Source organism: Nicotiana attenuata, unplaced genomic scaffold (assembly GCF_001879085.1).
Source record: "Nicotiana attenuata strain UT unplaced genomic scaffold, NIATTr2, whole genome shotgun sequence".
In the NCBI taxonomy this organism is placed as follows: domain Eukaryota; kingdom Viridiplantae; phylum Streptophyta; class Magnoliopsida; order Solanales; family Solanaceae; genus Nicotiana; species Nicotiana attenuata.
Genome location: NW_017672343.1, coordinates 135,156 through 147,731, shown reverse-complemented (window position 1 = coordinate 147,731; position 12,576 = coordinate 135,156). Strand labels below are relative to the sequence as shown.

The window sequence follows — 12,576 nt, the reverse complement described above, 5'->3', positions numbered from 1 at the left end:
TGATGCCGTTCGTAAATTTACGAAGACCATTTTGATTGTCGCTGCAATAAGATGTGGAAACACATTAAATCTAATCAATGATGGGATTACTATATTAATGAAAGTTTCAACGTTATCAAAAATGCACATATTATCCCATCTGGAAAGTACGACATAATTAAATAGAGTTACAATATTACATTCAACCTTAACGGTATAAACGACTTTAAAATTCAGCTAAATAAAAACAAAATTTCCGTAGTTTATACGATTTAATTACTAGACACACAATTACCCCAACAATAATATCATTTATATTCTTTCAAGCATTATTATACACCAACTTAATAATATCTTTGTTTTGTGGCCAGATGGATAGACAATAGATTATGGTCTTGATGTCTTGGAAAAATATGAGGAGAAAAAAGGTTGTTTAATGTCGGTGGAAAATAGGAAAAAAAGCACCAAAATAGTACATTAATTATAATTTTATACATAATAGTAGTTGTCCTAGTAACTGAGTAATATGTATACACTGAAAAAGGGATCTGTACAAACACACATCTTTTTATTTTTTTGCTCATCTCTCTATCTTCCTCACTATATATACACATTTTTCACTTTCTTGATCTCTCTTTTTCTCTCTCTATATCTCAAGAAAATTACTCTTAAGTGGACCTTTTTTGACTCAATCAATATTCAAGAAAGCTGCTTTTTGGTTAGTTACTTTCTATTTTCTTGATGTTTATGGTTTTATCTCTTAACCTATGTGAAAATTGATGCTTCTTTTTATGTGGGGTTTGTTGTTTTGTGATGCTTTATGGTTTTTGTATTTGGGTTTTGTGCATTAGCTTAAAAAGATTGAATCTTGACTTGGGGTTGACTTGTATGATGAGTTTTTTCAGGGTGGTTTGAAATTGGTGTGTGTTGACTCAATTGAAAAAAAGTGGAGCTTTTGGGAGAAAGTTTGTAGCTTTGGGATTTGTATAAAGTGTTTGGATTGACTCAGATTTGAATCTATGCTAAAGGTACTTTTTTTGGTTGGGTTTATGCTCTTTTTTCTTGATTCCATTTTTGGTCTTTGCTTTACCTGTGATGGAGCTGAAATATGATGTTTATGATTCTTGTTTTATGGGTATTTTAACTTTTTTGATGTATAGTGAAGTAGCTGTGTTTTTGGAATTACTGTCCACATCATTGAGCTGTGGATTGCTAATTGCATAGACCGTTGTGTACTTTGTAGTTTCTTTGAGTTGTGGATAGCAGAATCAATGGATTGTTGTATAACTTTTGGTGTGTACACCTGGAATTGTCTCGCAAGCTTTCAGACTTATCTTTGTTGTTTCCAGTTTAATGACAAAGATCTACTTTTAAGAATCAGGATATGATTTTGTATTGAAAAATTTGCTTTTGGACCCAAATGCAGATCTTTTAAGCTGCAGAACATGTGGTGGTTGTGATACGGACACAAAGTTGCGTTAGAGCTCTAAAGTAGGGGGGTAGTAGGATGGGCTGTGAGTGTTCTAAACTCGCCTCGTGTTGCTGGGCTGGACAGAATGGACCCGTTCACGAGGCTAAAAATCCTGGTATGTAAAGTTTTTTTGTTTTGTTTATGTGGGGGTATTTTTCTATCATCATCCGAGGACAGTTGAATTCAGAATTATAATTTTGTTGGATTTCCTTCTTCTAATAGATGACGAGGAAAAAGATGAAGTAAGTGATTTGCCTACATTCCGTGAGTTTACTGTTGAACAGCTGAGAATAGCTACTTCTGGATTTGCCGTAGAGAATATAGTTTCCGAACACGGTGAAAAAGCTCCAAATGTTGTTTATAAGGGGAAGTTAGAGAACCAGCGGAGGGTTGCTGTCAAACGCTTTAATAGATCTGCATGGCCTGATTCCCGACAGTTCTTAGTAAGTTGTTCTAAAGAGCATTTACGTAAATACCTCTGGTAATTAAGTTTCTATATTCATTTCAGTAGCTAGGATAATTAGTGTTTCTTATGCAAGACAACCGAGCCATAAATGGGAAATTGATGTATGACGCTTTACACGTCTTATTCTTTGTCCTTAGTGCATGCACTTTTTTCGATGTATTAATTGCTCGAAGCTAAGTATTTTGTCTTTCTCCTGCTGACAAGCACTTTACTTTGTTTAAGCAATAGACTTTTAACTTCCTTTTCCTTATCCTCCAAATTGAGAACTTCAGGAAGAAGCAAGATCGGTTGGTTCTCTCCGCAACAACAGGTTAGCAAATCTTCTTGGTTGTTGTTGCGAGGGTGATGAGAGGTTGCTTGTGGCAGAATTTATGCCCAATGAGACACTTGCAAAACATCTTTTTCACTGTAAGTTCAACTATATTTTTACTTTTGTTTTCCATCCTAGTCCTGGAATTTAGGGCTAGATTGATTCCCGAATTCTCTTTTTGGCGTAAATATTATTGTTTACTTTGTTAATTATCCTCGTATCACATCACCTCCACAATAACTTTTCATTTTCATCCTATTTTTGTTTTGTGCGTTACATTTCCACTTACCGTGCTATTTTCTGGGTAGATCTAGCTTAGATATCTTAATTGTCTGTATATAGGTGCCACATTCTCATCTAATCTCATTTCAGTTTTTTTTTATGGGGATATAAACTTGCATTTGCATATGTTCCTTGTTATACTTATCCATAAAACTCTTTATCTCTAAAGTGATCTTTCATAGTTTCAACTTTTGGTTGACTAGCACTAGTTTCATTAATTAACAAAAATATCATTTGCCAAATAACTTGCACAATAAAACTCATCGTGTATGCTATTGGGTAGCTATCGTGCAAGCCCATAGTTTGTAGGGAAGTCCTCAGAATCTTTCTCTGTTTTCAAATTTGACCGGTCTTTCATTTTTATCATTTTTTATATGTTTGATATTCTTCTTCTGAATCATCCGAAAACGGGTAATCTATCCTGCTTCTTTTTGGGGGGGGGGGGGGGGGAGGGGGGGGAGGGGGGGGAATCTGTATCCCGATATCTATGGTTTGTATCATCATTACTTGGAAGGGAGCCTTTGGAGCTACGGTAAAGTTTGGTTAAGTTGTCTCTGTATGACCTATAGGTCACAGGTTCGAGCCATGGAAGCAGCCACTAATGCTTGCATTGGGGTAGGTAGGCTCTTTACATCACATCCTTTGAGGTGCGGCCCTTCCCCGGACCTGCGTGAATGCGGATGCCTTGTGCACCGGGCTGCGCTTTTTGTGTCCTTGTTACTTGCAAGCTATATGTATGCTTAAGAAAATTACAGTTAGGTTGGAATGCTCAACCATGATGAATTTTCTACGGTAGTTCTAACGTGTGTCAAGTGTTTAATCGACACGATGAAAGGAGCAACCCGAGTTATATTGAGAAGAGATGGAAGGAGTAACTGATATGTTATTCTTATTCAAGGGACAAGTGATAAAGATGATTCATATAGCTTACCCAAACTAATTTGGAATTTAAGCTGGGGGGTTGATTAATTGATATAATATATCAGTATATATATTTTTTGCAACTATTCTTTTTTTACACCATCACTTGTCCAGAAAATATGAAGATTTTCAAAATAAACCTAATTATGAATTTATCTGGTCACCTAGAAAGTCGGTGAAAATGAGGTTGGACGAGATGGGAACACTCATATTTTTACTGCTTTAATGAGGGAAAACGGGAATCACGACTTTTGTGAAGATTTAAGGAAGATATGTATATCTTTGTGATTGGTGAAAATTCAAGTTGACTTATCATATTTACATATCCAGGGGAGACACAACCCATGAAATGGGCAATGCGGTTAAGGGTGGCTTTGTATCTTGGACAGGCTCTTGAGTATTGTACAAGCAAAGGGCGTGCACTCTATCACGATCTTAATGCTTATAGAATATTATTTGATGAAGTAAGTACATAGTTCCATGGTCATTCTTTCGTTGTTTATTGGTAAGTATAAGGATTTAAGTGCCTCTAATGATCTACCCTTTGGCTATTTCTCAGGAAGGTGATCCCCGTCTCTCTTGCTTTGGTTTGATGAAGAACAGTCGAGATGGAAAAAGTTACAGCACGAACTTGGCATTTACTCCTCCTGAATATTTAAGGACGGGTAAGACCTCTGGTAGTTGCTGTGTATTGACAATTAGTATTTAATAATTAGCTTGGTTGCTTAACACATTTTGCTTCTTGTTTTATCTGTTTCTGAAGTTTCAATAACATTTATATCTGGTAAAGCGGTAACATGAGTACTGCTGATAGATAGGTGCAAAGAGGCGAAAAAGTTTCTGCAAGGACAGTAAACACTTGACTCTTCAAAAGTCGCTCTCTCTCCTTGAGTTTTCCTTAAACTGTGGGCAACTTGCTTACAATTATACAAGTGAAATAAGCCGTTCAAATCTAACAATTTTAGACGCATGGTCACTTTGAGTGGTGTTGGATGAATCTGGATGATCAAAATGCTTGGTACTGACTTAACTTCTCATCCTCCAACATCAAGTTGGCATTAGGTAGTAAGTACAACTGATGAATGCTCTTATATGCGTGTGTTTATTTATATAATGGTGGTGTCGAGACCAGCTTGTGGTGGTACTACATCTGATCTAACGAATACCTACTACCTCCCACCAACATACATATCTGTAAAATCGTCGACAAAGACTTACGCAGAGAGAAAAATTAAACTAGTGTCGCCTCTGTTGAGATTTGAACTTTGGTTAAACTTGAACATCTTCTAGTTATACAAAACTGAGGTGACTGATTCATAAAATACGATATTAAAATTTAATGTGTGACGTGTTGACGGACTTCTTTTCTGATGAACTCGTGATATTCTCTCCTTGATGACAGTGGTTTTTGTTATTTGTAACTTCCCCTCCCATCTTAAAAGGGGGAGGAAGAAGGGGTTTTTGGTTTGGGGGTGGGGAGTGGGGGTGAGGGAAGAGCAGGATATTTTGCAGCCTCTTGCATTTACCTAGTAGATTGCTTGATTGTCTTTCTTTGTTCTTAGAAGGCTAAAGGGGGATGTTCTTTACAAGCAATTTTTACCTTATGTCGTTGGTTTATTCATTTAGCTGTAATCTACTTGGATTAGTGCCTCTTCATTGATCTCCACGGTCTTAACAATATTTCTGGCCATGAATTGTTGAACTTGTCATCGTTCACTCAGTTATTCTGAAATTTTTGTAGGAAGAATCACCCCGGAGAGTGTCATGTACAGCTTTGGGACACTGTTGCTTGACCTTCTCAGTGGGAAACATATTCCTCCAAGCCATGTATGTTCTTTTCTGCTAATTTTGAAGACGATATTGTTTTACTTTCTTTGAGACAAGAATGCGTGACATATTAATGTGCTTCATTTGTTCTAGTTTATGACCGACACATCTTTTATATAAACGAGTAGATCTTTATGATCCAAGCCGGTTTGAGTTTAAAGATATTGTTATTGAAATTTAATGATGACTATATCCGAAAAGCTGTGATTTTTGATTTGTTGTTTTACAGATGATCTTACCCTAGAAAAAACAACAGTAAGATGTAAGGGTGGGCAGGGAAATATTGTTACTCCCTCCGTTTCAATTTATATGACACTTTCCTTATTAGGCGTTCCAAAAAAGAATGGCATATTTCTATATTTGGAAACAATTTAACTTTATACTTTTTATTTTACCCGCTTTTCTCTTAATGAGAAGCTTTTATAGCCACACAAATTGAAAGCTCCGCAAAAGCTTTTACTCTTTAAGCTTTTAAGGCCACAAGTTTCGAAAAGTCTTTTTTTGTTTTCTCTTTAAATTTCATGCCGAGTCAATCTACATCACATATATTGAAACGGATGGAGTACTATATATTTACCTTTTTTTTTTTGTCAATATATGGGTTCTCTGAGCTCGGATGCAGCACTTCCTAACATAACTCAAGAGATAGAGAAATCCTGGCTGTATTATTCTCCAGAATGCAATGGACATTCAGGAGCTATTTGTACAACAAAGCTGGCAGTTCTGATGTCTAGACTCGAGTAATATTCATGGTTGTCTTCGTTGATTAGGTTCCTAGAAGAGCTGTTACTGAAACACCATGGGCATCTTCTTCTTGTTCGTCTTTTCCTATTCCTGCCTCTCCCATTTTTTAGTAATCTATCCTGTACAATCTCAGCTCTGATGCTTAGACTGCTAATTAAAAGTTATCCGAACAGTCTGAATCATGTTAAGACACTAATTGTTATCATATAATTTTATAGTTATGTACCTGTAAGAAAATGGAAAAATGAGAATTTCAAGCTGGGAAAAACTGTTTAAACCAGGCATCAAATTCAATTTGGGGTGGGGGTTGGTTTCCCCGATTGTTGAAGATGATGAGTGGTGCTACAACAACTAAATTTTTGTAAAGTGGGATCGATTTTATCAAGTATAACTGTTTATGACAAAGGATATCTGGTTGCTGTAATTAAGTCATTGATGAAGCACTCTTAACTTTTTTTATTATTTTCGGGTGCTCATCCTCTTCTAATGCTCTTATATGTTTGTTTTTTCAGGCCCTTGATTTGATTAAAGACCGGAATCTTCAGATGTTAACTGATTCTTGCTTGGAAGGCCAATTTTCTTCTGATGATGGAACTGAATTGGTACGGATAGCTTCAAGATGTCTGCAATATGAGCCACGTGAGCGGCCAAATCCAAAGTCACTAGTCGCTGCTTTATTTCCTCTCCAGAAAGAAACCGAGGTCTTGTTCTTTCTTGTCCTGATTATCCAGTAGTATCTTTAAGGCTTATACTGAGTTGGATTATGTGTTTTTCTGCCTGTGTACTTTTCTTTCTTTTGTTTGGGTGTGTGTGTGGGGGGGGGGGGGGAGGTTCTGAATTTGAGACATTCATCCACCTCATAATCACTACCACCTTCACCGCTACTCACCGCCTCCAATTGTCTCTACCATCAGTCTCCACTGCGCAAGTACCACCGCCAATAACCTTTACCTCTAGTCACCAAACACCTGTAACGCCAGCTTTTACTGCACAACCATCACCTCCGCCGTCAGTCACCACCACTGCACAACCACCATCTCGACCTCCGCACAACCACGACCACTGATAGCCCGCTGCAGCTAGCTTTTAGAGTGTGCTTCATCAAAGAAACAATATAATCTCACAAGTGGGGTCTGGATGTTGTAAGCACAAAATCTTAAGTATTCAATGTTGAGATTAAGACGTCTTAATCGAATAAAATCAAATGGAGCCTAAGCAGTTCCATGGCACTAGTAATGTCAAAAGAGTAGTTTCATGACAGTAGTTTCTTAAAATTAGTAAAAACAGTAATTTGGATAAGGTGAGAAGCTTTTTAGATTACATTATTTTCCCTTAATATTGATTTTCTATATTGGCCAACTGTAGAATGCCAAAAATAACATTAATGATAGAACTTAGCTGGAATAAACTTTTTAAACTTGTTCTGCAGGTTCCTTCTCATGTGTTGATGGGTATATCACGTAATAGTGAAACTATGCCTCTGTCTCCACTTGGTGAAGCCTGCTTGAGAATGGATCTAACTGCCATCCATGAGATTTTAGAAAAGCTTGGGTACAAAGATGATGAGGGAGCAGCTACTGAGGTTTGTGTCTATCAATGATTATTTTGAGGCATTGATGTCTTCATCTTTTACGTGCATGTTATCAATCTTTATCTTTTATCAATCTTTTTGGTGTAAGTTTCCAATGCATGTAGAATGATTGTTCTCAGTTCTCCAACACGTGAGACAATTTGAAGTATCACTCAGCTCCTTAGCAGTTTCATTTTGTAACGTATTGCTTGTTCATATGGTTATCAAATCCAACTTACTATACACCTTCGGAAGCCAATGATCAAAGTCTCATGATATCTATACACCTTCGGAAGCCAATTATCAAAGTCTCATGATAGCCACACTTTTCAATGTTGGTTGCAGCTTTCATTCCAAATGTGGACAAATCAGATGCAGGAAACATTGAACTCCAAGAAAAAGGGTGATGCTGCTTTCAGGCACAAAGATGCTAAGGCTGCCGTCGAATGCTATACACAGGTTGGAAATTATATTCTCGGTTGGTTTTAATACTTTTAATCATTTCACTAAAGTTTAAATATGATACCTATATTGCGTTGAGGCTCTGATTCATTCTTTACAACTGTGCTTTCTTAGGGGATATAGCTTGTAGACTAAGGCTTTATACACTCGGGTAACGGGGTAAATAATAGTGCACCAAAATGGTTATGGTAACATATTCTTGAGATTGTTACTGAACTCTTAGGACTGATTATAATGATAACATATTCTTGAGATCGTTACTGAACTCTTAGGACTGATTATTGTAGTGTCAATTAATGTTTATAGGGAAAGTGGTGGTGGATTTAATCTATTTATGAAGTGCATTATTCATTTAGTATGTTGCTTGGTTTTGCAGTTCATCGATGTTGGAACAATGGTCTCCCCAACTGTATATGCTCGACGTAGTCTCTCTTATCTCATGAGTGATATGCCGCAGGAAGCCCTTAATGATGCAGTACAAGCACAAGTAATATCTCCTGTTTGGCATATTGCGTCATATTTACAAGCTGCTTCTCTTTTTGCGATGGGAAGGGAAAATGAGGCACAAATTGCACTTAAAGAGGGTTCTGTTCTTGAAGAAAAGAAGAACACAACCTCCTGACTGTGGCGAGCTGGACCAGTGTGATCTTTACTTTATTGCTCCATTCCAGGGGTTTGGACATAGATCACAAAAGTGTCTTGTTTTTCGAGCAGAGGCTGTTCAATCTGTCGCCTTGTGCATTCGATGATTAAGTAGGTTTGGTTTACTTCAGAGCATTCTTTGGCAACATATAATTGGATGGGGTTGGTTTTGGTCACAGCTTTTGTGGGAATGGATTGGCCTTTTCCAATAACAATATTCTCTGGAAATAATCCAACGCCGTTGGTTCCTAAAGGATCCAAGTTCTGTGGAAAAGGAAAGCTGGAGAAACTTGCTGTGCTGTAATTTATGTACAGTGCTATTTGGCTGCTCAGCTAAGATTGTTTTGATTCTCTCTTAGTATCATGTTATCTTTTTCTTGAAGATCCTTTCTTTTTTTTTCTTCTCTTGGAGTTGGGTGGGGGGGGGGGGGGGTGCAATATCCTTTGTTTGTGGTGGTAATTTATCTTGCGCTACTTATTTTAAGTATTTGTTACTGGTCTAACTTGCAGAATATTGTTTGTAATGTTTGTATCTTATTTCAAGAATCAAGTTTGAAGGCTTGTGGCAAATTATTTATACAGCTAGTAGCTCATTCATATTTTGTTGGAATATAAGTTTTTCTCTTTCTCCACAAGGTAGGGGTAAGGTCTGCGTACACACTACCCTCCCCAGACCCCACTATGTGGGATTATATTGGGTATGTTGTTGTATAAGTTCTCCTCTTTTCAAATTTGTTATGTTGTCTCACATAGATTAAGGGAATCAATTATTGTCTGGGGTTTTCCCACCTCAAGAGTTAACCTTTGTGGTTGAGTTAGGCGTTAAGTCCATTTTCTTAACACGGTATAAGAGTGGCGTTATGCATGGTAAGTGTTGAGTTGATACTTAGTTGGTATCAGCGCCAGATCTATCTGTATTCTTGGTTTATTCAATATTCGGCCTCCATCTTATGTTGTCCACTACTCATAACTTTTGTGGTTGAGTTAGGCGTAAAGTCCATTTTATTTACATGGTATAAGAGTTGAGTTATGCATGGTAGTGTTGAGTTGATACCTAGTTGGTATCAACGCCCGATCTATACGTATTCTTGGTTTATTCAATGTTCGGCCTTCATCTTATGTTGTCCACTACTCAATCTTGTGCATCTGGGGTGTTTGATTATTCCACATTAGTTGAGAAAATGAGCTCGTGTTTTCTTATATGGTCTTAGGCCATTCTCATCTCAGTGTTTTCTTATATGGTCTTAGGCCATTTTCATCTTAGGAGTCTGCTCGTGGAGTTGAGTCGGGTCTAAGGTCCGATTTTTTAACGAGCTTCTTTCCAAACAACCCTAAGCTTTTCTTTTTCCCTCCTAGGGTTGGGAGTTTGTTGATGATGGTGTGCAGTTCTAGCTATAGCCATTTTCTTTCGTTTGTTTTGCATGGAAGTGTAAGTCTTTTTTTTTTTTTTGGTAATTATATTTTTCATTAATCACCAAAGAGTCATTACAAAACAGTAGAGTCATCCTCGACTCACTTACTCTTTACATATAGTCTAAGTCTAACCTATACTATGAGCAGTACATAAGAATATTATACAAAAGGCTGATTAGTTGCTACATTGTTTTTCAGAACATAAGCTGCTGCAATTTTGCCCTCATTCCTCCTTGAGCTCTAACATTACATACACATGGCACTTCTCTTGCTACTTGTTCTGTAGTCCTGCTTATCTCTTCAAATATTCTACTATTTCTCTCCCTCCATATTCCATAGATATGTTCTGCATATACCATTTTCATTACTCTAGCTGCACATGACTTCCCCTTAGCTTGTGTTGTTATCCATGCCATCATTTGTGTATAAGTGTGATTGGGACTCACCTGGATTCGAAGCCATTGCATAAGTCTTCCCCATACTGCTTTGGTAAAACTGCATTCACAAAACAAATGTGTGGGGGATTCATCTGCTTCATTGCATAAGCAACACCTTGTACTTATTTGTATTCCCCAATTTGCAAGCCTATCTGCTGTCATTAATCTACCATGACATTGCATCCACATTGTAAATCTTGCCTTAGGTCTAGCTTCATTGTGAAACATTAAAGTTCTCCAAGTCACCTTGCTATGATTTCCCAGCATGCCTAGGTATATCTGCTTGATACTACTCTGATTGAGATAAGCTGTAGGCAGTTGCTGCATTATCTCTCTTGCCTCTATGATCTTCCTCACCATCCAACTGGCCTGTTGAGGTATGTCCATCTCCATTATTCTTTGGCCTTTTATGTAGTATGTGTGGATCCATTTTGCCCACATTCTGTCTTTTTTCTTTGCCAAATCCCAATAGGTTTTACTGATAGCAGCTCTATTCCATATTTTGATATTCAGTAGATTGTATCCTCCAGCAGACTTAGGTAAACACATTCTATCCCATGCTATCAAAGCTCTCTTTGTAATTGTATTAGCACCAGACCAAATATAGCTTCTGCAATATGATTCAATCAGACTCATCACCTTAGCTGGAATAATGAATATTTGAGACCAATAGGATTGTATCCCAAAAATGACTGTTTGGACTAACTGTATCCTGCCAGCATAAGATAACTTTCTAGCTGTCCATGAGGTAATCTTTGCAACTATTCTGTCTATCAGTGGTTGCCATTGCATAGCTGTTAGCTTCTTTGTATCCAGGGGAATGCCTAAATATTTGAAAGGTAACTCCCCTAGTGAGTAGCCAGTCTTCTGTAGGATTTCCTGTTTAGTATCCTGAGCAACTCCTCCAAAATAAATTGCACTCTTGTTAAGATTAGCAAGCAGTCCAGATGCAGCAGAGAACTGCATGAAGCAAGCATGTAAAGTGGTGATAGACTTGCAATCCCCTCTAGCAAACAGCAGTAGATCATCTGCAAAGCTGAGGTGAGTTATATCAAGCTTACCACATCTAGGATGATACCTGTATTCTTTTCTATGTTTCAATCCTCTGAGCAGCCTGCTGAGGTATTCCATTGCAATTGCAAATAGGAATGGTGATATGGGATCACCCTGTCTGAGTCCTTTGGCAGCTTCAAAAGGCTTTGTTAATTCCCCATTTATCATGATTGAATAACTCACAGAAGTTACACAAGCTGTCACCCAATTGATGAATTTTGTGGGAAAACATAGGTACTCTAGTAGTTGCTTCAAATAAACCCACTCAACTGAGTCATATGCTTTCATCATGTCAACCTTCATCATACATCTAGGAAGTGTAAGTCATAACTTAACAAGTACACGTCACTTGATGAATAGATCATACTAATTCAATAATCTTGATTAATACAGCTATATTATATTTAATCTCGCTCTCAATCACTAATAATACTTTGAGACTACATATCCCTCATCAAAATATTATTATGTTTCGACTCCTCTTGGTAGAGAGCTTTGGAGCAACGGTGAAGTTATCTTTGTGTGACCTATAGGTCACTGATTCGAGCCGTAAAACAGCCACTATTGCTTGCATTAGGATAAATTGTCTACATCACACCTTTAGGAGTGCAGTGCGGTCATGAGGTTGAGTCGTGGAAGCAGCAACTAACGCTTGCATTAGGATAGGTTGTCTACAGCATTATCCCTTGGAATGCGGTCCTTTTCCTGGATCCTGCATGCATGCGGGATGCTTTGTATACCGGATTGATTACAAATGCAACAATTATTATCTATTTCTAATACTGCACAAACTATATAGTAATACTAATAGGAAATCCATTGTCTCCAAATCACAATCAAGCACCAACCACACAACAATTATCTATTATTATGTTTCGACTCCTCTTAGTCGGGAGCTTTGGAGCAACGATGAAGTTATCTTCACGTGACCTATAGGTCATTGGTTCGAGCCGTGAAAGCAGCTACTTATGCTTGCATTAGGATTGGTTGTCTAATCAC

General features: G+C 37.5%; 2 protein-coding genes across 3 annotated transcripts; one reads left to right on the top strand and one right to left on the bottom strand.

The window, feature by feature from the left end:
* Positions 1-526: 526 nt before the first annotated feature.
* Positions 527-9,251, top strand: LOC109212850 (probable serine/threonine-protein kinase At5g41260). Of its 2 annotated transcripts, XM_019376545.1 has the most exons (12): positions 527-697; positions 885-1,007; positions 1,406-1,565; positions 1,673-1,893; positions 2,189-2,324; positions 3,760-3,893; positions 3,989-4,094; positions 5,171-5,256; positions 6,513-6,701; positions 7,430-7,582; positions 7,916-8,029; positions 8,409-9,251. In XM_019376545.1, the coding sequence occupies exons 3-12, from the start codon at positions 1,487-1,489 to the stop codon at positions 8,652-8,654; spliced, it is 1,464 nt and encodes a 487-aa protein (XP_019232090.1). In that variant the 5' UTR covers positions 527-697; positions 885-1,007; positions 1,406-1,486; the 3' UTR covers positions 8,655-9,251. The 2 variants fall into 2 exon arrangements, with proteins under 2 accessions (XP_019232090.1, XP_019232091.1); XM_019376546.1 differs by lacking the exon at positions 885-1,007.
* A 1,030-nt stretch (positions 9,252-10,281) lies between these two features.
* Positions 10,282-11,745, bottom strand: LOC109212846. The gene has a single exon (XM_019376540.1). The coding sequence runs from the start codon at positions 11,743-11,745 to the stop codon at positions 10,282-10,284; it is 1,464 nt and encodes a 487-aa protein (XP_019232085.1).
* Between the last annotated feature and the right edge of the window lie 831 nt (positions 11,746-12,576).